Source organism: Labrus mixtus, chromosome 2, assembly GCF_963584025.1.
Source record: "Labrus mixtus chromosome 2, fLabMix1.1, whole genome shotgun sequence".
Classification (NCBI taxonomy): Eukaryota; Metazoa; Chordata; class Actinopteri; order Labriformes; family Labridae; genus Labrus; species Labrus mixtus.
In genome coordinates, this window is record NC_083613.1 from 22,324,288 (window position 1) to 22,347,596 (window position 23,309).

The 23,309-nt window shown below is 39.0% G+C and overlaps 3 protein-coding genes across 3 annotated transcripts; 1 reads left to right on the plus strand and 2 right to left on the minus strand.

Annotated features, from left to right (window-relative positions):
• Positions 1–477: 477 nt before the first annotated feature.
• lap3 (leucine aminopeptidase 3) lies at positions 478–5,877 on the minus strand. The gene is made up of 13 exons (XM_061056595.1): positions 5,671–5,877; positions 5,340–5,455; positions 4,728–4,782; positions 4,545–4,650; positions 4,285–4,444; positions 4,010–4,174; positions 3,082–3,240; positions 2,859–2,983; positions 2,566–2,654; positions 2,356–2,458; positions 2,041–2,120; positions 1,640–1,752; positions 478–971 (listed from the first exon to the last, which is right to left on the minus strand). Exons 1-13 carry the CDS (start codon positions 5,782–5,784, stop codon positions 785–787), a joined length of 1,572 nt encoding a protein of 523 aa, XP_060912578.1. The 5' UTR covers positions 5,785–5,877; the 3' UTR covers positions 478–784.
• Positions 5,878–6,639: 762 nt separating this feature from the next.
• Positions 6,640–10,828, minus strand: clrn2 (clarin 2). The gene is made up of 4 exons (XM_061056622.1): positions 10,690–10,828; positions 8,622–8,962; positions 7,826–8,005; positions 6,640–7,663 (listed from the first exon to the last, which is right to left on the minus strand). The coding sequence occupies exons 1-4, from the start codon at positions 10,758–10,760 to the stop codon at positions 7,395–7,397; spliced, it is 861 nt and encodes a 286-aa protein (XP_060912605.1). The 5' UTR covers positions 10,761–10,828; the 3' UTR covers positions 6,640–7,394.
• Positions 10,811–23,293, plus strand: tapt1b (transmembrane anterior posterior transformation 1b). Its single transcript, XM_061056608.1, has 14 exons — positions 10,811–10,988; positions 13,748–13,878; positions 13,989–14,107; positions 14,732–14,894; positions 14,993–15,128; positions 15,871–15,968; positions 16,059–16,128; positions 16,312–16,392; positions 16,600–16,709; positions 18,095–18,154; positions 18,685–18,753; positions 18,853–18,929; positions 19,042–19,214; positions 20,315–23,293. Exons 1-14 carry the CDS (start codon positions 10,811–10,813, stop codon positions 20,566–20,568), a joined length of 1,719 nt encoding a protein of 572 aa, XP_060912591.1. The 3' UTR covers positions 20,569–23,293.
• The last annotated feature ends 16 nt before the right edge of the window (positions 23,294–23,309 follow it).

The window sequence follows — 23,309 nt, forward strand, 5'->3', positions numbered from 1 at the left end:
ATTTTTTTTTCTATTTGGGGTTTTCAAGATTTGACTTTGATTTTCAAAATAGTTTATTTACAGAACGCACAATAACTTAGTAGTTAGATATTTAGCCTTCTGACAGATTTGACTTTACCTGACTCCTCTGTTTTTTATGAACTTCTTGTGAAGTACCTTCAACTTTATGCTTTTTGTAGTAATAGAGGTAAGACCTTACCCAATAGAGTTCAAAATTAGTTTCCAGGGTTTTAGTGTGGAAAAACATTGTCATTTGTGATTAACACCAGCCACTATAGGCATGTCCTATTTTCTTAAATCAATAACACTAATGCTCTTGTGGCTGAGAGGGAGCAAATCCCTTCAGCTAGGTTCCAAAATGTGGAGGTAAGCCTTCTCAGAAGAGCTGATGCTGTTATGACATCTATTCACCTTTAGCCAGAGTGTATGCTCATTTCACATTGGGAACAGAGCAACAGAGAAAACACCAGTCAGATGCATAATTATAACAATACAGAGTTTATTCAAACAACATATAAATTATGTAGTTACTACAGAACCTCAGTGACAACAGGGAACAACTGAACTTGTATTTGTTGTATTTCACTGGTGCATTAATTGTCAGACTGGTCTTTAGAACACAGCTGTTAATCGTTTCCAACATTTTCAGAACTCTTCCATGATGACAATAATTTATTGCGCAATGATATCAAAACTTGACCATGTTTGAAAGATCACTGCCAGAAAAGAAGCTCACAGTCAGAGAGTCTTTTATGTGTTTTTGATTTTTTTTTTTGCCAGTCTCTCAGCCGCTGTGGGCCAGTCCGGAGGAAAACTCCACCAGTGTACGCGTCGGTCTTCCAGACATGCCTTTCCTCAGGTAGGGAACTTCATCTTTGTTAGACATCACACCAGCAATGTCAAGATGAGCCCAGTGAGGAGCTGTGACAAACTCTCTCAGGAAAGCAGCTGCTGTGCATGCACCCCCTGAGCTGCAAAGATAATAGACAGATACAAAAGTAAGAGCTAGATAAATTAAGCAATGACTGTATACAGTACCTGAGCCCTGTTCTTCAAATGTAGCTAATTTTCACTGTTATTCAGCAACTCTGGGTCATTGAACCCAGAATAAGGATTGATTTGTCAGTCGCAGATAAATGTATTTTGATTAAAGTGATAATTGCCAGCAATGCATCACTTATTGCCATTACCATCATTACCATTAAATATAAAGTTTTGATAAAACAAACCATTTCGTGTTTAACATGTTTACATTTTCTCACTCTTCATTTAAAATTTCAAGTACAACAAAATATTAGGGTGATTTTTCAGTATGCTTCATGTTTTTTGTCTTAAATAATGACTATATTAACACTTGTTCATGTATGGAGTTCACAATGAGACAGTTCTAATCTGAAATGCGCTCCTCAAAATCAAGGTGACAAAGTGGCTCCAAAAAAACATTACAAAAGAGGAATATTACAAATACAGAAACACAGCGAGAGCAATACTACACATAAGCATGTCATTCTGCAGGTCTGGCATGAAGGGCCTGTAGCTCTGACTACACTTTCAGATTCATATTAAACCAGCTCTCCGGGCTCTGCTCTGCTGTCTGAATCATTAGCTTCAGTCGCTCAGAGTGAAGTGAGATACATACCGGCTGTACTTCCCGATGTTGTTGAGGTCGGCCAGCTGGCAGTCAGTTACCTGTCTGGTGTAGTGCTGGAAGAGAGGCATCCTCCATACCCTGTCACCTGTCACAACACTAGCCTACACACACACACACACACACACACACACACACACACACACACACACACACACACACACACACACACACACACACACACACACACACACACACACACACACACACACACACACACACACACACACACACACACACACACACACACACACACACACACACACACACACACACACACACACACACACACACACACACACACACACACACACACACACAATCATCATCAGTCAAAAGAGGAGCTGGGACAGAGATGCTGTAAGTATTTTTACTGTGCACACACACAGTACCTTTTGCAGCTTCTCCCAGAGCCAGTCAGAGTTTGTAAACACTCCAGTCGCTGCTGAGCCGAGAGCTACATCCATTGCACCTTAAGGACAGAAAAATATTAACATTTTTACTGATTTAATGAGCAAATGTCTTCATTAATCCATGTCACAGTAACTGCTTCACATTCTAAGTTCGGTATGTCCATAAAGTGTTGTATTTTGGATTTGGGCTGCTTCACGTTCAAAGTGAATAATCACCAACTTAACGACGGCTTTAAAAAGCTCAATTTTCCACCAGATTCACAAAGTTGATTAACCATTGTTAGAAAATCCAACCTGTGAGTGTGGCCACATTGACAATGGCTCTGGGGTTGAAGGTGTGTCCGTAACACAGTGCATCAGCGAGAACGAGTCTGCCCTCCGCGTCTGTATTATCAACCTGTACACAACAACAACAAAAACTGTTCACCTGGACAAACACACCTGTCACACTCAGGTGATATATATTTAAAACTTGAACATTTTTTTAATCACATGTCCACCAACCTGGATTGTTTTTCCATTTTTGGCTCTGATAACATCCCCTGGTTTAGTAGCGTTTCCACTTGGCATGTTCTCACACAACGGAGCCAGACCTAGATCATGGTGACAAGCAGACACAGACAGGCTAAAAGACTTGTTTTCAATGGAGGGATAAAAATAGGTCTGTCCATTAAGAGTTATAAGTTATTTTAAAAAAGACCACAGGGATCTGCATGGACATATCACACTGTAATTTAAAATCTTTGATGGAAAAAAATAAGTTAAAGCTGGAGAATCCTAAATGTCAAAAGGCCCACCAATAATGTTGACCGGCAATTTGAGAGCTGCTGCTGTGACGATAGACGCACACACAGTGGCAGCTCCGCCCATATCAGCTCTCATTGCATCCATAGAAGCAGACGGCTTCAGAGAAATACCACCACTACAAACACACAGAGGGATCGGGTGAATGGCGAAACAAGAACCAAGTGTTGTCAACTTTTTACAGCAGTAACAGCTGGAGTGTGTTTTTTGATTTACCTGTCAAAGGTGATGCCCTTTCCTACTAAGAGCAGTGGGGCCTGCTTGCTGTCAGGAGAACCGTTGTAATGCAGCTCCAGAAAGACAGGGGGCTCCTCTGAGCCTTTAGACACGCTGAGAAAAGCTCCCATCTGTTGCTCCTGTATCCAACTCTGTGATCTACACATACACAAAAATGATTTAGACATACAATTTCTCTTTCCCCTCATTTCCTCTTCATATTGCCAAATAATCAGTAATCTAAGCTAAAAAGAGAAAGTCAAATATGTTTAAGTTTATCATCTGTTCATTTTGAGGGAGAGAAAAAAGTTTTTCTAAGGACATGAAGTACGGATATTATATTTATAAATATGTCTTTATCAAATTACATCTTGATATTACCCAACAATTCCTCTTTTTTAATCACTGGGTCTCCTTTATTCAAACAGTAAACATTGTCAGGACAGAATGTCACGTGTGAGTCTTCAAATGTAGGGGTGTTTGACATTTTTTCTTGAAAGGGAACTTCAATTGATTATTAAAATAGAATCTGATTATCTGCCAATAGCCCTATCCATTACCTCTTACCTCTAATGTCATTTCAAAATGACATGGTCTTACCCGATAAATGCTAATCGCTTTCAACTCTAATTTCAAAATTAGATGCAAATTTAGCAATTGTTGAACAACAGTCATTTTTTAGCCCAAAAAAAAATAGGATGCAGAGTTCCATATTTATCCTTTTACTAGGCAAAAAAAAAAGTTTTCACACACTATGTGGTTGTAGCATCTTTTCTAGCATTTTTTAAAATTAGATAATTAAAATACGCCTGGTCTTCATTGCACTTTCTATTGAAAGGTTATAAAATAGATAAATGAAAGGACTTTGCACAGTACACACACTCCTGCCTTCGTACATATAGACATTGCTGATGAATGAAGCACAAACCTTTTATTAATTGTTACTCGTTCAGCATGTGGAGCAAGTTTCTCTTCGATGATGTTGGCAAAGGCAGTAGGAGTGATGTGATTGGCTGGAGCCTCCATGAGCAGCCTTGCTAGGTTCTGTCCTTCTGCATATATGACTCCTTTCCCCCAACTTGCCGAGTCCGCACTGTAAACAAATACACATAAACAGTGTCATTTCAATGTAGTTCGCATGTTGTTGCTTACCTTTGTTTTTAACCCATGAGCGAAATATCTTTCACTCATCCGTTAGTCTACCTTCCATGAAGCTGCGTGGTCACTTTGGTCGTCTTCTTTGATTTGAGTTGGTCATACTGAAACAAACCCAGAGCAGCTCCTTCTGCTGCAGACTGGGCATCACCGCAGGCATCTACCTCCACATGGTTCACCTCCAGGTCCTGAAGTACCCGGCATCCAGCTTAGAAAAAAACAATACACACGCAGACATCAGCCAGGTAATCACTCCGGATGCTCCACCACGTAGTCAGCACCACAAAGAGACGAGTCACGTGACTTACCTGAAACTGCATGTCTGATATTCTCCTTGCTCGTATCCCAGTTCTCTGCCCCACACACACCTGCATTGTTCTTGCCTAGCCCGACGACTGCCACACAGGGAAAGTCCTGAAAAAAGACAGAAGGTTTTACGTTCTCTGATTTTGAAAAGAGACTTCTTCTTAGTTGAACGTCACTCCTCGTACCTTGTGAATTCCATAAAATACTCTGCTTTTGCCTTTTTTGAGAGTCGGTCCAGAGCTGGAGAGAACAAAACAAAAGTCTGTTAAATAACCAACGAAGCAACACGTAAGGCAGACATCCAGTGCAGCTCAAATACTCAATGTCGTGCCAAAATCTTTTTTTTTTCCTCCTTCTTCTAAAATAAACAATGTGAATGAAATGAACAGCAGTTTATCTTACTCTGATTGTGTGTTATCCCAATGTTCACAATATCCATAAGGACGGGTTATTTTCATATGACAGTATATGCAGTGACAATAGAATTTAAATAACTGTTGTTCATATAACTGCAATTCATTATGACAAAGCATTTCTAGACAGCGAGTTAGAAATTATATGATAAAGCGAGGGGTTAATATTTTTGTTTGGGTGATTTACTGGTCAATTACCACTACGTTTATATCTAGCAATTTAAAGTAAACAAACCTCTTCATCTAATGGAAAGGGAAATCTGACCTTATAAGGTTTGATTCACTGCAACACTGTTGTGTCACTCTAAGCAAACAGTGTCTAACTAGCTGTTTTATATTGTTTGTATTACACGTGCTGACAGCTCACAGAAATTACAAACTCACATTTCAAGCAGTTCAGAAAGTTTCCCAGAGAGACTTTGGTCAAAACCAGCTGCTGCCTCTGTCAGTTGTAGACTTCCCCCTTCTCCATCTTTTTCAAACACTCCCAGCACCAGACCCTGCACAAACACACAAACACACAACAACAACAACAACAACAACAACAACAACAACACAAAAAGGGCTTAAAAGAAGACACACACACACACACACACTGAAACTACTGTTAACAAATAATCTAAACACAGAACACAAGTGTTGAAAACTGAGTGTCTGATGTAACTCTTTGTAACAGGTGAGCTCATGTTTTACAGGCTAACGTCAGCTAACTTACTTTTCTCTCGTTCAGGTGAGTCCGTGAGGCACAAAATGACCTGCGGAGGTTTGTCCGCACCGCCGACTGCGCAGCTCTCCTCAAAAGAAGCATTGTCATCTGTTCAGCATACATAAACCCAAAGCAAAATGTGTTGGTTTATAGTTTTAGAGGTCGCATATGCATGTGCAAAAAGAGTGTAGCTCGACCTGACAGCGTCGCGCTTTTCCTACGTCACACAAAAGACAAAGATGAACTATTGCCGCCCCCTGGTGGCAGCAGGAGGAAACTGTGGGAAGGGATTAGATCACTTAAAACTAGAATCGTACTGTATAACTTAATCAGTTTCCTATTCGCATTTTTTATCCTGCAGACCAAATAATTAAGACTTTAAATTCCTCCAAGCTCTCTCTTGATGCAGCCTATCTTTTTCACTGACATCATAGTTTTGTACTGAAAGGATATTTTCAATGGGAAACGTTTTATTCAGGAAAGAGAATATGATATCATATGACTGTAGCACATAAAAGTGTAAAACAAATTTAGGAATTTTCAGATTACACACATTGATAAAACACATACTCCAGTTGCATTGATGTTTGTTTGACTCGGCTTTATTTTTGGGTTAGGGTTATTTTCCCTTGCTGAAGCATCTTAATCAATGTGAGAAAAACAAAACAGAAAACTGTTACCATTGTTCTGAAGTCATGCATCCAAATCGATCCAAAACACAGATTATAATGAGTCTAAAACATTATATAAATCATTTAATGCCTAACTTATCTTTTTTTAACATGTTCAAATTGTTCCTAACAGCTAACTTCCTCAGATGTGAGAAACCTTATGTGGCCACTTACATTTATTAAATATGAAATGATAATGGTTTAGTCTTTTTTCTGTTGATGGAAGATCATTAAGTCATTAAGCCCAAAACTTTCAGTGAAACAAATCATTATTCATCCACTGTCCTCTGGAAACATGCATGATTAGAGATTCAAAAATATAGACGTTAACCCTTCATAAAGGGACGTTACTTTCTGTCCAAACACAACCGAAGACTGAAGACTTTCTTCTGCAAACGATAAAGTGGCTGAAACACAGATCCAATAATAACATTATCTTATTTAATGAAAAAAATCAGGACATATTTACATATTGCAGCTATAGACATAATATATACAGCACAGAATGAGCAGAATTCATTGTTATACTTGTTATACTTAGGGTTAGACTTGGTCTTGTAAACAGAGAGTTGATTTAAAAATGCTGCATTTTTGCTCTGAGCATTTCCTTTATTACCAGTGTCTGAAACCATAATGTGACTCAAGCTTAACTTGTTGATTTTCTGAGGTCCAGCAGCCACCAGCAGATGTTAACTCGGATGTATCCAAAATCCATTTCTGCAGAACTTTGAAGATCTCCAGTGTGTGTTGACTGTTGAATAACATGCTTAATAACATGTTGTCACTGCTTTTTGTTTGAGGTTTTCTAAATTTTTGAGGTTTTCTCAATTTTGAGCAATAAAAGATGAAACCTTTATAACCGCTGGAAAAAGGAATTGCCAAGTTAGAATTCCCATAATAAAGAGTAATAATGTTATATTTAAGCTGTTATCAGCCTAAAAGTCATCTTAAGTAAAATGTTTCTGGAACAGTGTTGAATCCCTTTGCTGTCAGTCTTTGAGATTTGCTCCTGTCAACGTTCAGGAATATAAAAACAAACACCAATTGCTCTCTGGACACCCTTCAGTAGAGCAGGTCCAGAGAAGAGATCGTTGGTTCTTCAGGTTTCTTGATCTCTGGTTTGGGCAGTTTGATCCGGCTCATGGCCACCACTCCACAGGCGGCAAAGTGAGACCCAATGCTGCCCACACCGAGCCAGAAGGACCAGTCCAAGCTGTCATCCAGGACCACGAGAACAAAGAGGTTCTCGTGGAAATTCGCCACCCGCTCAGTCAGACTGTGATGTCTCAAAGCTGCCAGGAAACACAGCAGGGCCAGGGCACCGAAAAGGGCTGGAGACAGAGACCGAGACAAGTCAGGACCGAAAATTAGAGAGGCAAGGTAATGCTCAGAAACACAAGAAAGGAGAATACATTTTTAAAAAAGAGGGATGAGGGAAATACTGGCAAAGAAATAGGGGCTTATATAGATTATAGAAGTGGCATGAAACAGACCAGCGATGAAGTTCCATAGGTAAAGTCCTTTGTGCCCTTTGATGCTTTGGTAGGGAACTTTGCGTGCGTTGTAAATGCAGAATGACAGGCTGACCATGGCAAAGCCCATAGCCACCAGCAGGAAAAGGATCACCATCATGTGAAGACCACCGTTTAATGTCCGCACAAGCTTTGGGAAAACTGAACAAACAGACAGAAACAAGAAAACACATTTTAAAAAGTTATCAGCCCTTTAAACTGGATTTAGGCATCATTTAAGATGACGAGAGACGGTGAAAAAACGGATATACTTTTTAGTGTGCGTATGGAGCCTATAACTCCAATATATACCAAAGTCTTATTTTTGGATAGGTATGACACTTTGGTGATCTTCTCACCTGACACCTTCATGCTATGAAATCTTAATTAATTGATTTTAACTGCAAATGTTTGTTGGCAATAAAAGTCACCACAAAGTGTTTGTGCAATATTCTCTTTTCTTTGTTCACACAGTATTGAAGGAGGAACAAGACATTCATTCGTATGGATCCCAATGAATCCTTTATAAGAAATCAGGAGCAACATTTCTGTTATATTTCCACCAATACGATTCATTTAATGATGTATTAGATATTATATAAATATAAATATATTCAGCCTAATATATATGTTATATCAGGGTGATATTACTAATTAATATTTGATGTACTTTTATGTCCAGATCAATTATAAATGTTTATTCATAATGGTATAGCCTGAACCTTTTGGTATGGACAAAACAGAGAGGTAAAAGTTCACAGGTTGTGTTGTGTCTTACTGTAGATTTTGGAACTCCTCTTGCCCAGTCCGCACTTTTTGCTCTTTCCTCCCTGGAACAAACCGTAGTAAATATCCCCGATGAACTGTTCCAGCTCCGGGTCTGAAGCGTTCACTATCTCCGCCCCGGTCTTACACAGAATCCTTCCCGTCACCCACTGCTCCGTGGACAGGGCCACTACCAGCAGGACCACGGAGCCGACACAGAGCACCGAGGCCACCGAGAAGGTTATCCGTTTCCACAGAGAAGGCATCTTACGAGCCCATGCTGCCCCGAGGGAGGTAACACGACGCTGGGCAGCGAGCGCGACGCACACCCGGCGATCACCATGAGTTAATGCTCTAGTTCTGAAAAAGAAAATGAATCATAATAACCGTTTGAAAATGTTATTCCTTCCAGTCTAATACTGCTTGATGTGTGAGTTACAGAGGAAAAGAAACCGAATCTTTGGCGGTCAAAGAGATCTCTTACTGGGAGAAACTCTATCCCTGTCCTGCGCGCCTGCTCTCTCTCTCTCTCTCTCTTTCACTCACACACACACACACACACACACACACACACACACACACACACACACACACACACACACACACACACACACACACACACACACACACACACACACACACACACACACACACACACACACACACACACACACATCTTATTCAGAGGGTAAATTAAAATGAACCTTTCCAACCTGGCCTTTTGAGCAGGAAATTAATCCGGAGTTATGACCTCAGAAGAGATGTAGAATCACATCAGCAGAATTAATGCTGTCAGAATGAAAGACATGGTCCATTAAAACCCCAAAGGTCAAGTGAGTATTAGCCACAGACCGAACATTGTGTTAAAAGATTCATAGTCTTGACTATCTAAAGTATTTCTTATCTCATCTTGTTTCTTGCATGGTCCACTTGTTTTTTTTTTATAGATTGTATCTAGTGGTTCAAAGTGACTAAACACCACAAGCACATACAATACTAAGGTCAAATTTGGTGCCTCCATATTAGAACAAAAATAAAGCAAATTGTCTGTTTGATGCACCAGTGGTGGATAAACCGAATGATCTTAAAATTGATATACTGTATTAACAAAAATAAACCTCTGCAGTAATATGCATTTGATTTACTTTAATATACCAACCCTGTTCCCAGGTGCAGACTATGAAGAGGTAACAACAAGAAACTAAGAAATGTCTCCATTAATGGGAAAACAGTGCATTGTGTGTACGTTGTAAGGATCTATAGTATGGTGGTGAAAACTGCAAAGCACATCAGTGTGGGACTTCAGTCCATGGGAGACCTATTTCTATGTTGTACTCATGCACCAAAAGGCTAATTCCTTGTTTGACTTCATGGCAATCACCTGATTTTCATTTGACTTCTGAATGAATTTGAATCAGAATATTGATAGCCTGGAAAGTGGGTGACACAGCAGTACCTCTAAGCAGGTATATCCAGCTGTGCACTGGAGAGCCTGAGGGTAAAAAATAGTTGAAACCCATTCCTTCCCCCATCTGCTCACTGTGTACAGCATGTACTGTACATTGGTGCGTACAGTGTCATGCGTATAAATGAGTGAGTGGTACATTTATATTTTGCCCAAAGTCTAAATAATGACTCAGTTTATATTCTACATAATAACAATACATGAATGAGGGTTTCAAAATCTGTTCTGATCTGTAATCTGTAAAAATGATATGCTTTAATCATTTTAGTTCGAACAGTCTAATTAAAACCATTCATCAGTTAAAAAAAGTGTACAAACATGTAATCTATAAAGCAATTTACTTTACACTGTTAAATGTTCGCATCCTTAGTCATCATTGTTTTTCATTTTTTTAATAATATTGTTAGGCATATTTATTTCTTTATCATTACTGTACTTTTTTGTAATTTGATGTAGTTTAGTAGAATTTATATGATTTATTAAAAAAAAAAAATTGTTCTGAAAATTACCCACCCTTTTGAACGACCTGTGATGTCTGATTGTTGTACATTACTTTAGAGAGGAGAAAATCAGCCTTTTTGTCTTTCAACCGAGTCCAAGTGGAAAAAGTACTCACTGGTCTCCATGGCGACCTCTGCTGGTGATCCGGGTGATACTAAAGAGCTTTACGTAATGACGACAGAGCATGTGACGCGGTTGTCAGTCTCCCAGGCAGCGGATGAGACCGTTTGGCGAAGATGGCGGACTCGCTGTCGTCAGGTCTGGGAGACGAGAAAGAGAAGGAGAAGGAGGACAGGGAGAGGAGCAGACACGCTGCCAAAGCAGAGAAGAACACGGAGAAAGACGACGTCAGGGAGACGCTGAGCTCAAAAGATAAAAATGGCGGCAATATGGGCAAGAAACGCAACCTGTCAGGTAAGAGCTAGCAACAGCAGCATACTCCATACTCCAGTTAGCTAGCTGTTCGTGTGGTTGTTGTTTTTTTGTTTACGATACTCGCTGACATTTATTTCAATTGAATTACGGTGTTGTTGCAATGTCTGTCTCTTACAGCACGCAGTTTAAGTGTAGTCTCTGCAGCTGTGGGCGCTGCACTGAGTGCCCTCTTGGCTTCAGTGTGTTACTATCTGAAACACAAATACTGTTTATTAAAGACTGAGCTGAAGTTAAAGTGCCTTTAGGTGGCTCCTTATGTAATGTGCAAATAAATTTCAACTGGATTTAGAAGTCACCATTGTCAGCAAGACTACGCCATTGAATGTAATGATACTGGAGACTAAATAGGCCAGTAGGCTCCTCTGGCAGACAGTAGTAGTCGATGTGCTGTTTCTGTGCACATGCGCACATTCACCAATCTGGCTTGAGAGTGGGTACACTTTGTTTCAGGACAAAACTATGTGGACACATATATATATATGCTAGGGCTGGGCGATATGGACCAAAACTCATATCTTGATATTGTTTAGCTGAATGGCGATACTCGATATACGTATATATCGATATGCTTTTTTTATTAACAGTGAAAACACATGGAAAAATAAACTACTTGCTTGTGAATTTAAAAAGTAATATTATAAAATAAAAATGTTCCTTAAATACAATAAAAGAGAGAGAGAGAGAGAGGAGGAGCAGGGTTAAGAGGAACAGTCAGTCAGTCATCATCAGTACGATGAAGAAAAAGGTGACCTGGCACCTCTATAACGTTATTTTAATGCAACATAAACGATATTAACGATATTGTCTTGCCCTATATCTTGTTTGAAAATATATCGATATATTTCCCAGCCCTAATATATGCGCTAACTTTCATGAACTTTTAGTCTTTGTTCCAATTGAATAGTTTTATAATGATTTAGTTTCACGTTTCTAAAAAGCTATAGTTTTTCTAGTTAATTCCTTAGGTGCAGATTAATACAGATTTATTTTCTTTCTACTTTGAGTCAAGTTTCATTAATGGCAGCCTGGACGCCTCACTTTACCTAAGATAGCTTGACAGGGCTTTTTTTTTTTTTCTTAAGATTTTATTTTTGGGCTTTTTGGGCCTTTAATTGAGAGATAGGAAAGTGAATAGAGCTGGAAATCAGGGAGAGAGAGAGAGTGGGGAACGACATGCGGGAAAGGAGCCACAGGCCGGGCCCGAACGCGGGCCGCCCGCGTTGAGGACTACAGCCTCCATACTTGGGGCGTGCGCACTAACCACTGCGCCACTGCGCCACCAGCGCCCCTTGACAGAGCTTTTAAACTAGACCCCTCTTGTCTGGTAAACTAAACTGCCACACTATTCAAACCCAACAGCCACATTGTTTTATGCATGTTAATAAAGAAGTAGAAACCAAGCCCAACCTGAGGTGTGCCTGAGAGCAGAGACTCCCTAGTGTAATAAACTGAGTTTGATATATCATTACAGCTGCCCCTTCCTGGGAGATCTTACTGCTGCAGGATACAATAGTGTGCTTCAAACTTTGGGGCAACAATTTAAAGAAGGCTCTTACATGCTTTAACCTCTAGATGCCACTTTGCCCTGAGCTAAGTTCATAAAGTAATGTCTTTCCCAGATAAGCCAGGAGGAACTGTGAAATCCGTTTTAAAGCCGTGACCTCAAAGCAATCCAACACCTTTGGGATTTGGGCCAAACAAATATGACCAGAATAGCTTCAGTATAGCTTCAGTATAGCTTCAGTATAGCTTCAGTATAGCATGGCTTTTATCTGCAAAGCCTTTATATATAGAGACCCTGAGACTTATCTGTCATTATGGCACTTTTCAATTTTATAATGAATCGAAACACACTGGCATACTTTACTGTACTGTGATTGTGACAACTTGGTGCTGTTTAACACAACAGCATCTGCATTTAGTAATCTATTTGCAGCTTATTTCTTTATCAACTGGGTTAAATATTTCCATTGTCACTTTTAATCTCTTTCCACATAGTTAAAGGAGCTTCCTTTGCTGTACTGTATAGTTTAATTTGTATGGTTACCTCTTCTTCTTTTGTTTCTTTTTGTTCTTGTTTTAGCTTCAATCTGCTGGTCTGTTGCACTTGCACCCACAACACTTTATCAAAATGTCACACTTGACCTGTCCTTCTGGCTCTCCAATTTACACAGATGTCAAATCGACTGTGTTACTACCACCACTGCTAACCTAAAGTTTGAACAAGATCAGCCATTCTGTCTTTATACCTTTATACAGACCAGTCTTAAAATAGTCAAAGTAAAAGAGGCCATACTCTCTAGCTGTAAGGAAGCCATTCTTACATAAGATATTCCCTTATTCTGTGAATGAATCCTTATTGCAGGGGAAAGGAATTCCAGCTGTTTTTTTGGAGTATGTATGTTAAGTTTGGTGTGCGCACAGATATTTTGCTCTACAGGGTATTATTTTAAGGCTAATAATAAAATGCATGCTTTGTTATTTACAAAGAAGCTTTTTTTTTGCAATGCAATGCAGGTGAAATAAGTCATCAGAGGCTTCTAGGTTCATTTTTTTTAACCACTATGGTGTCAGAGAAAGGGAGAGGCATCAGGCAGTGATTTTTCTTGTCGATGATTGTTCTGAGCTTGAATGTAAGCAGACTGACACTGTTTATAGGGAATGAAAAGACTGTTGACTCATGCAACAGGCTGTAAGATCTCTGCATATGTCTTCATCTCTGTCCTTTCTGGGTCTAGACCTGTCTCTGGTCCGATTTATAACGACTGAGCTCACCAGAGGCTACTTCTTGGAACACAATGAGGCCAAATACACAGAGCGCAGAGAGAGGGTCTACACCTGCCTCCGCATCCCCAAGGAGCTTGAGAAGGTACAACACAAAAAAAATTATCTTGACATTCTCAATTCAAAATTTTGTCTCAAGTCACAATTATATAAATATTCTCCCTCTTTGTGTCTTTCTCCCATTCTCTTTTTAAGTTGATGACATTCGGCTTCTTCCTCTGTCTGGATGCCTTTCTATATGTTTTCACCCTGCTGCCTCTCAGGGTGATTCTGGCCCTTTTACGGCTCCTCACTTTGCCTTGCTGTGGCCTCAGGTAAAGAATACAATTATTACCAGGAATGCACTTTGAATTTATCTCCCTAATCAACTATATTTTTCAAACTCAACAATATTCTGAACAGAAACCTAAAATAGTTAATATCAGAAAAGGCTCTATTAATTAATTACAGGGCTGTTGTTTTGGATTGCTTTATTGTATGATGTATGATGTAGTGACATTTCTATATATATGCTAGTCCAAGTGTGCAGCAAAGATTTTCATTATCAGTGATTTACTGTGATTTCAGAACTGTTTGGTCTGTAAACAACAGGTCTGAAAAACAACTTTGAAGATGTTAGATCTTTTTTTAAATTGCGTCACAATTTTGTAGACCAACAGTTTATCAGTTGACTTTAAAATATATAAAAAAAGAAAAATAGCTACTGGAAACTCACTGATAGATACAGATGTGGTAGATACCTTCACATTACGTCCAGATTTGTTTATAATAACAATCAGTGCAGTATTATTAACTGTAACCTCTAGAGGGCAGTACAGCTCTCTCTGACTTTTAGACTGAACAGATCATAGTTACCTGCTTTCGATTGTTCTGTTCTTTTATTATTGTTATTCAGTTAACATTTTCTCATGTTAAATGTGTGTGTTTGTTTGTTTTAGTGGCTCCCGCCTACTCCAACCAGCCCAGGTGTGTGATGTGCTGAAAGGCTTTATTATGGTGCTGTGTTACTCTATGATGAGCTACGTGGATTACTCCATGATGTACCATCTGATCAGGGGACAGTCTGTCATCAAACTCTACATCATATACAACATGTTAGAGGTACACCAAGATGACATCACTTTATTGTTATAACTCTGGTTGTTCTGTACATTTAGCCAACCACTCACTTGCTCTCTTGGCCCATGTCCTTTTGTCAGGTGGCAGACCGCCTCTTCTCATCATTTGGACAGGACATCCTTGATGCTCTGTACTGGACAGCAACAGAACCAAAGGAAAAGAAGCGCGCTCACATAGGCGTGATTCCACACTTCCTCATGGCTGTGCTATACGTCTGTATCCTCACTGAGAAGGTTCTGTGATTGTAGTTACCGATCTGTGTATCTTGTTGCTGTGAAACAAGAGCTTACAGGTAACATAGGTCAACTAAGGAAAGGAATGAAACACACCTGAGACATGAGGTTGATGAGTCAGTCTTCAGTAAATTCTTCAGTAAAAATGTTTGATAAGCTTTTAATGTTTATGTTTTACTAAGTTGCATTTTAAGCTAAATATCAGTGGCCTGTTGCAGCCGCTATTCATAAGTGTAGTCTTAATTTTGTCCACACTTATCCTACGTTGAAACAAGTCAGTTTGTGACTTAGCTAGTGTCATTGTTTGGTTGCACCACGTTAAGTTCATCTTAACTTATATAGCGTAACATCCTAACTAACCGAAATATTGTTGCTCAAATGATTTTTAATCTTGATGTGACCAATCAGTGGAAAGCAATTTTCCTAATGCATTGTTTGTTACAGTGCTGTTGAACAAATTAAGCGTCTCCGATATGTCAGCTTGAGCTCTGTGACGATGTGACAGGCTTTTTCTGTGATTCTCTGACATTTTGTAGAGAAAACAGAGAGTCAGTGAATCTGAAGTCTGTAATTAATTATTCATGTGTTGCAACCTTACTCAGTTTTATATAAGATGAAGGAACAACTTGCTTTTAATCGTGAATAAAGCAGAATTTAAACATAACATGATACTTGATAACATGACAAGTCCTCAGTATGATTTTCTTTAGCTTGTTTGTATCTAGTCCTCCATGCCATCCTCATCATGGTTCAGGCCACCACTCTCAACGTAGCCTTCAACTCTCACAACAAGTCTCTGCTCACCATCATGATGTCAAATAACGTGAGTAAAGTTCACACACACTCACACACATCTAATTTTCAAATATGCAGCATGAATTCCGACATGATATTTTGGATTCATCTTTTGCAGTTTGTGGAGATCAAAGGCAGTGTTTTCAAGAAGTTTGAAAAGAACAACCTCTTCCAGATGTCAAACAGTGGTAAGTGGATAATGATACCCCAACAAGCCCAATATGTCCAAGAAAATCAGTTCACTCTGTGAACATTTTGTAACTCAGCATTTGAACTTGGTGATTTGGTGGAAGGTAAAATTATGGAAATGAGCTCAGCCGCAGTGAGTACAAAGTAGGTTAATCCAGGATTGATTTATTTGTTTCCCACAGACATAAAAGAGAGGTTCACCAACTACATCCTCCTGCTCATCGTCTGTCTGAGAAACATGGAGCAGTTCTCCTGGAATCCTGGTAACTAATATAGTATTGTAACAAGAACGTAAACAATACTGACATTTAAACAGCTGGTTTGTCTATATGACAGTGTGAAGATTTTATCCCACTACTGCTTATCCTCTAATCTCATCGTGAGGTCTCTCGGTAAACTGTCACTGACTTTTATAGCTGTTATTACAAAGAACATTGTCACTTAAATGTTTTTGATGTGTTTGTTCGTAGACCACTTGTGGGTGCTGTTTCCTGATGTCGTCATGGTGATAGCATCAGAGGTTGCGGTCGACATTGTCAAGCATGCCTTCATCACCAAATTCAACGACATCAGTGCTGATGTGAGTCCTTTTTACATACAGTTAACTGTTTATCCATTGAGATCTGATGCAATGTGCCTCCTAAAAGTGTTACAAGTAAGAAAGCAATGTTTTAAATGCAGTACACCACAAAGACCATATTCAATAAGACAAATAATCTTATTTGAGGTCCACTTATCAGTATTCCAGTGGAAGAATAACAATTCTTAATTACAAGGATTTTGTAGTAGGTGTACATCATTAAATCTTTCAGGACTGCCCAAGACTGACTGAATAGATAAATCCATTAAAGATAGCTCAATGCCTTTCCATTTAGCCTCATAGGCTGGGTTACACCGACACACCAAGGGTCTCCACTGAGCAGACAGATAATAATCCTTAAGACAAGTTAGAGCCATGCCCCCCCTCTCCCCCGGCTTCTACGCGCAAAATGTCTCATTCTTGACTGGCAGATTGATCTTTTTTTCCTGCTTTACCTTTTTTTTCTCTTTTTATATTTATTATGGCATTAGTGTTCATTTAAATTTTGACTTCACATGTCCCCTTTTAAGCATTGTTAATAGTGACACTGATAATGCCGGCAGTCAGCAAAATCTTGCTCACTGTCTGTAGGCATGATCAAGACTCTATCCCAGCAAACATGAGCAAGAAAAATCACTTCACATACATCAGACTGATTGTGATTTATTAGATCAAGTTTGTTTTAAACCTTTGCTTTGATATCAGTGAAGTCAAAAGCTCAGGTCAAACTAAGCAACTGGAAATTGATTTACATTGTATTCACTTTTTTCTGTTTACTGACTTAAACTGGTCATTTTAATGTTAAACAGATTTCTCTGTTTTCTCACTCACCCACACTCGCACTAGATTCACTGTAATTTAAATAAGTAAATAGTCATTTTTCTCTCATTTTATTACCACTTTGTTGGCTTCCAACTTCCACCCCTTGGGATTTCTCCTCCTTTATGATTTCTTTCAACATCTTGTTTTCTTGGGTTATGTAACACAAACCAACTTCCCCACAGGAAGGGATTAACCCCTTTATCTCCAAACTGTCACATCTAATCACACAAACATCATTGACAGGTAGTAGATGTTCATACAATAGTGTACCTACACTAAATCTGTGTGCATGTTTTTAAACTGGCTTAATCAAAATTCTCATTTAGCTCTTGTTTCTACCAATACTGTACCCTCATGATAAATCAATACACATCACTACATAAAGACATAAATCTAGTTATGAGGCTTAAACAGGCGGCAATTTAGGAAAGTAAATAAAGTATAGTGATACCGTACCTATTGTGATTCACATACATTCTTCTGCTATCTGAATGTCAGTTGAATAATGTGTATGATGTTTAATCTTCGTCTGATTAGTGGTGTGTTACCCTGTTATTTTCAAGGTGTACGGGGAATACAGAGCGAGTCTGGCCTTTGACCTCGTCAGCAGTCGACAGAAAAATGTAAGTGAAATAAATTCAAGCATCTGTAAGGAAAAGGTTTCTACGTCTTTCCCCCTTGAGCTCGAATTCTAGACAGAGTGTCTTTATACTTCTCTTATACACTTTATTTCGTCATGATATGTTGTTTTTTTCACGGCCTGGCTTATAGACTGACAAAGCAGGGAGACAATACAAGCTCTCATCACAAGAAGTACATTTATTTACACAGAAAACAGACAAATAAACTCAACAAAGAGGCCAGAGAGTCAGAGTCATAGAGCAATTGAGGGAACTAGGACGTCTTTAAAGGCAGCGTGCAGCAGGCTCAGGTGCAGCTCGACCAGCCATTGACCCTCAAAGTAGGACCCGCCCCCTCTAACAGACGCAACCAGGGAGAGCGTAGATACACTCACCCAGTGGCAAGGGGGAGGGGTCCTCACATTTTTAGTTAAAGGTTAGAAATACTGTTTCTTTAATTTAAATGTCTTGATTTGATTCATTATTGTTATCTAAATATCAATGCATTGAATTTTTCTTACATATGTCCCCAGGCTTACACAGACTACAGCGACTCTGTATCCAGAAGAATGGGCTTCATCCCGCTTCCACTAGCTCTACTGGTCTGTAACTTTATATAAAGGAAATTATATTGATGTATTTGTTCTAATTCTGCCTGTACAAACTTTACATTGGATGATGTGTTTTTGTTCCTTTTATAGTTGATCAGAGTAGTGATGAGCTCTGTGAAGATTCAGGGTTCGCTCTCTTTTATGTGTGTCCTGCTGTTTTACCTGGGGTAAATGTCAAGTTTACATTTTTGAACACACCTTTGCAGCGTTAATTGTTCTTCATATCTTGTGGTTTTTAAGTATCTTTTGTTTCAATGCTGTGTATGTGTTTGTGCGCAGGATGATCACTCTGAAGGTGCTCAACAGCATTGTTCTTCTGGGGAGGTCGTGTGTGTTTGTGAAAGAGGCCAACATGGAAGAAAAGCTCTTTGACCCTCCACCCTCGGCTGTCTCCAGTCGTGTAAACTCCAGAGCTCACCGCACCAAACATGTTCACATTGTACCACAACCAGGTAACCGTCAGTTTGTGTCCCTTTTTAGTCCCTAAGTGTTACACCTTTTTTTAGATGCTGATATGTCTGCAAGGCTTTCTGAGCGTAAGCAGACTTATCTTTTCCTGTCAGCAGCTGTCTACTTTTCTAGCTAATTCAGTTTGCTTTAAATTCATACATTAGTCGCAGTCTCTGAATTTCAAAATGTCTGGCAAAATCTAAGTCTAAAATATTGCACATGATGTTATCAATCATTATATTATTGTAAAAAAATGAATAAAGCGGCAAGTCCATGTAATTCTCCAATACTCAGAAGACAGAGAAGTAAAGACAGCAGTGTTAACATACAGTATAATAATGTTGAGTGAGTTAATGCTAGTGTTACAACAAGAATAGGAGTTAAAAAAAACCTGTAATTTTGTTTTACAGAATCTTTATGGCCTGCGAAGCCAACATACTTGTTTATTAAAGTAACATTATAAATTACTTTGTAAAGGAAAGAGTCTTTGGTTCAAGACAAACCATGTTGTTGTTGTTGTTGTTGTTGTTGTTGTTGTTGTTGTTGTTGTTGTTGTTGTTGCTGCTGCTGGTGTTTACATCTCCTGATATTTAACAGCACAGAGTTGCTAATGTGACCCCACTGTGATATTGTAACCTCCAGGCTCAACTTTATAAAAATAAATCATAAAAAAAAATACCTGGCAGTGCATGGCCTAATAGTACATCTTTTAATAAGAGGTAACCTAGAATCTCATTTAATGATTACTTAAAGTCTAACAATTCTACAGTTGCTGATGGAAAGCACTCTTTGATGGGTTATACTATTAATGTATTAAAAGGAATAGTATTAGCTCTTGGTTAAAACAGGGGAAGTCTTGTGTACTTACGACACTCTAGACAACAGAAATAACAATATATTTAGTTGCCATCCAATCGAAAAAAGAACTTAAAGGCATCTGCCATTTTTGAAAAGGCCAGTGACGTCTGATATAGAGATCTGTCATTTACAAGTTGAGGACTACCACAAGGGGGAGGTGTTATATTCCCATTCCAAAAAGTTGTAGTATGTATATACTTTATGTTCCTCTTCTGCTTATAATACATTCTGTCTATCTCTGTAGATCCCACAATCGACAAAGGGGGAATACCACTTTCATCACATACTACTCAGCCTGCCAACATGGCAGAGAGTGCCGCCCCTACACTCCCAAAGAGCGACTCCGACACATTCCTGACCACGCCAGACGAGGAGGAAGACGAAAAAATCATCAATGTCGACACTGGACTGGAAGGAGGTGGACTTGAACCCAGAACGCCCAAGAAAGATTTGCTGGAAATAGACCGATTCACCATCTGTGGCAACCGGATAGACTGAAAGCCATATTCACAAGCAGTCAGTGTCCTGGCTAAATAGTGAGTTTGGGGTTCAGACACAGGTCACGAGCATGCTCAGACCAAACCGATTTTTTGTGCCTGACCCCTGGAGTATTTATTTATTTATTACAGACAAAACCAGCCAAGGCATTAAGCTGTTACTACAAGCCTAAAAGGTTGTTTCAGATGTTTCCATCTGTTCAAGTCAGAGCCTAGGAGCCAGGAAGACACTGAGGAAGGGTTTTGTGTGTCATAGCAACCTGCAGACTGCCTGATGATGAAGACTGGGGAAAAACTGGCATCCACTGCTGGAGGAGAGCACGAAGATGGATACATTTAAAGTTACATATGTGGGTCGCTGTGTGATCCAAACCTCCAAAATGACAGCTGGACTGTGCAAGTGTGTGTCCTAAAGCACAATCCTGTCTACAGCGCAGAGATGTAGATGTCATTTTCTTTTTTTCAGATTGAGTTTTGGGCTTTTTTTCCCTTTTATTTGATAGGACAGTAGATAGGAAACCCGGGAGAGAGTGAGGACTGACATGCGGGAAAGGGGCCACAGGTCAGACTCGAACCTGGCCGCCCACTTGGTGGACTATAGCCTCTGTACATGTTTTGTGACCTAACCACGCGGCCATCTGCGCCCCGCAGAGTTGTTTTAAGAAAGAACAAACCTTGTCAACTTTTGTACTTTTTTATTTTCAAATCCTGAAAATGTCTTATATTTTAAATGGCGTTTTTATGAAAAATCAGGGGTTGTTTTTCCACACACAATATTTCAGCAAGCACACACTCAAAGCTCTGTTCAAGTTGAGTTATTGCAATGAGCCAAGAAGTTCAAAGCCTTTTGATATGGCAGAAATGACACAGAAAACAGTCGTATATGAGTACAAGTCATCAGTTGACATGCTCATGGGTTGGACACAACAGTGACTTGACCTTTTTAGACAGAGGAAACAGGATGGAGATTTTAGTATTGTGAAGTTTGTGTTGTGTGGTTACCCTGAGGCACTGAGATACAATGGTGCATATTTCTTTTTAAAAGGCCCAGAATTTTTTTGGAGTTTACTCAAAACAAGAACAATTTAGAGGGGTTTTATTTTTTTTCATATGCTTCACATGTACGTCATTGTACAAACATTTAACCTACAGGTAATCATGGTGTGTCATCACTGTGTCCTTGGTATTGGAGAGCGATTTAAAGAAAAATAAGCTTACATGTATGCTGCTGTCTTTTAAGGATACGTTTGAGAAACATGAAGGAGAATTGTACCAGCACTGTGATCTTGTGAAAGCAGTAAACCCAGCCGTTTTCACATGCCAAAATCCTGTTAAATTGGAAAAATCATGTCTGATCTCAAAGATTCCCGGCATTTTTTGTTGCAGTTGGCTGTTGGCTTTGATTGTTAGAACTCTGAAAATGTAAGTTTGCTAGTCAGTAAGATGTTATGAAACGATAGTATGGTATACAGGAATTGACAGGAATTATGCATCCTGTGCAAAAAACTAGTTTCAGCAGGGGCTGCATCTTTCCAATATTTTTTATTATCCATTAATCTAAAGATTGTTAAATGGTGATTATCTTTTCATTTTCAGAGTCCAACGTGACCACTGCAAATAAGGTATTTTGCCCAACCAAGGGTCCAAAACCCCCTTAACTTTCTGTCATAAATGACAATAAAAGCTTCAGATCTTTACATTTAAGAAGCTGAAACCGGCATATCCGACACAACCATTTTATCTGAAAAATGACTTGCACATTATATAGATAATCATTATGTGTTCCTATTATTTTTCCATTAATAAAAACTATACATTGCAACTTTAGATCAACTTGGCTTTACTCAACATTTGATGCCAGTACCCTGATTGCATCCAGGACACAGCCCCACACCCTTAAAAATCAGAGAAGTTATTTTAACATTTCAAACTATTGTTCTGATGTTCAAGCAGAGTCATCAAGGACACACACTGACAACCTTTAAGAAATTGATCTTTTTGCTGTGCATTGAGTCAATAGTCAAACCCAAGTTACAACTTTTTTTTCCCTATAGGAAGGGTAGCTCCCCCCACATTTTGTACTTTCTAAACAAAACAACAGACTTTATGACGAGATGTACAGTATTTATCTATATTAATGATTATTTTAAGTTTTTATACAAAAATTATACGTTTATATTTTTCATGTGGAATGCCTAACATGTTTGAGGATGATTAATTTTCAGGCTTCCTGGTAAGCAGTCAGACTTGCAACTTGGAACAAAATATGTAAAACAAAACTCTTCTTAGTGACAGCAGCATAGGATCAAAACAACCTGCGACCACACACACATACGTACACACACACTTTCTATCACTCCTCCTCACTCTTTTACATCTTCAGCAAGGAACTAGTGGTTCAAAAAAAGGCAGGGGACAAGACACTGCAAATGTTATTGAATAATACATGAGACCTTACTGTCAAAAGGAAGGTAAATAACAGCCTTTTTTGATGGAAGGATTGAAGAGTGTGGATCCATCATGGCAGTGTGTTTATATGCTTGTGTAAAAATGTGTGAGAGAGTTAATCTGCTCTGCATGGATGAATCTCACAATCAAAAGTCATTCTACACGTACTGTATACATCTGATTTTTCCCTCCCTTGTTTTTTTTTCATGTGCAACCCATCTATGTAATACAGCTCCTACATGACAGAGGGAGAATAAAACAAGGTATCTGTTTTGTAACCTGCTTTGGTGTGAT

Excerpts from the sequence above, each read along its gene's own strand:
- lap3 (XM_061056595.1), bottom strand. The coding sequence starts at position 5,784 with ATGTATGCTGAACAGATGACAATGCTTCTTTTGAGGAGAGCTGCGCAG. Across the intron at positions 4,651-4,727 it reads TATTTTATGGAATTCACAAG|GACTTTCCCTGTGTGGCAGT; the intron begins GTACGAGGAGTG and ends GTCTTTTTTCAG. Across the intron at positions 972-1,639 it reads AACATCGGGAAGTACAGCCG|CTCAGGGGGTGCATGCACAG; the intron begins GTATGTATCTCA and ends TTATCTTTGCAG.
- clrn2 (XM_061056622.1), bottom strand. The coding sequence starts at position 10,760 with ATGCTCTGTCGTCATTACGTAAAGCTCTTTAGTATCACCCGGATCACC. Across the intron at positions 8,963-10,689 it reads AGAGGTCGCCATGGAGACCA|AGCATTAACTCATGGTGATC; the intron begins GTGAGTACTTTT and ends TTTCAGAACTAG. Across the intron at positions 7,664-7,825 it reads CCTATGGAACTTCATCGCTG|CCCTTTTCGGTGCCCTGGCC; the intron begins GTCTGTTTCATG and ends CTCTGTCTCCAG.
- tapt1b (XM_061056608.1), top strand. The coding sequence starts at position 10,811 with ATGGCGGACTCGCTGTCGTCAGGTCTGGGAGACGAGAAAGAGAAGGAG. Across the intron at positions 13,879-13,988 it reads TCCCCAAGGAGCTTGAGAAG|TTGATGACATTCGGCTTCTT; the intron begins GTACAACACAAA and ends TCTCTTTTTAAG. Across the intron at positions 15,969-16,058 it reads CCATCATGATGTCAAATAAC|TTTGTGGAGATCAAAGGCAG; the intron begins GTGAGTAAAGTT and ends CATCTTTTGCAG.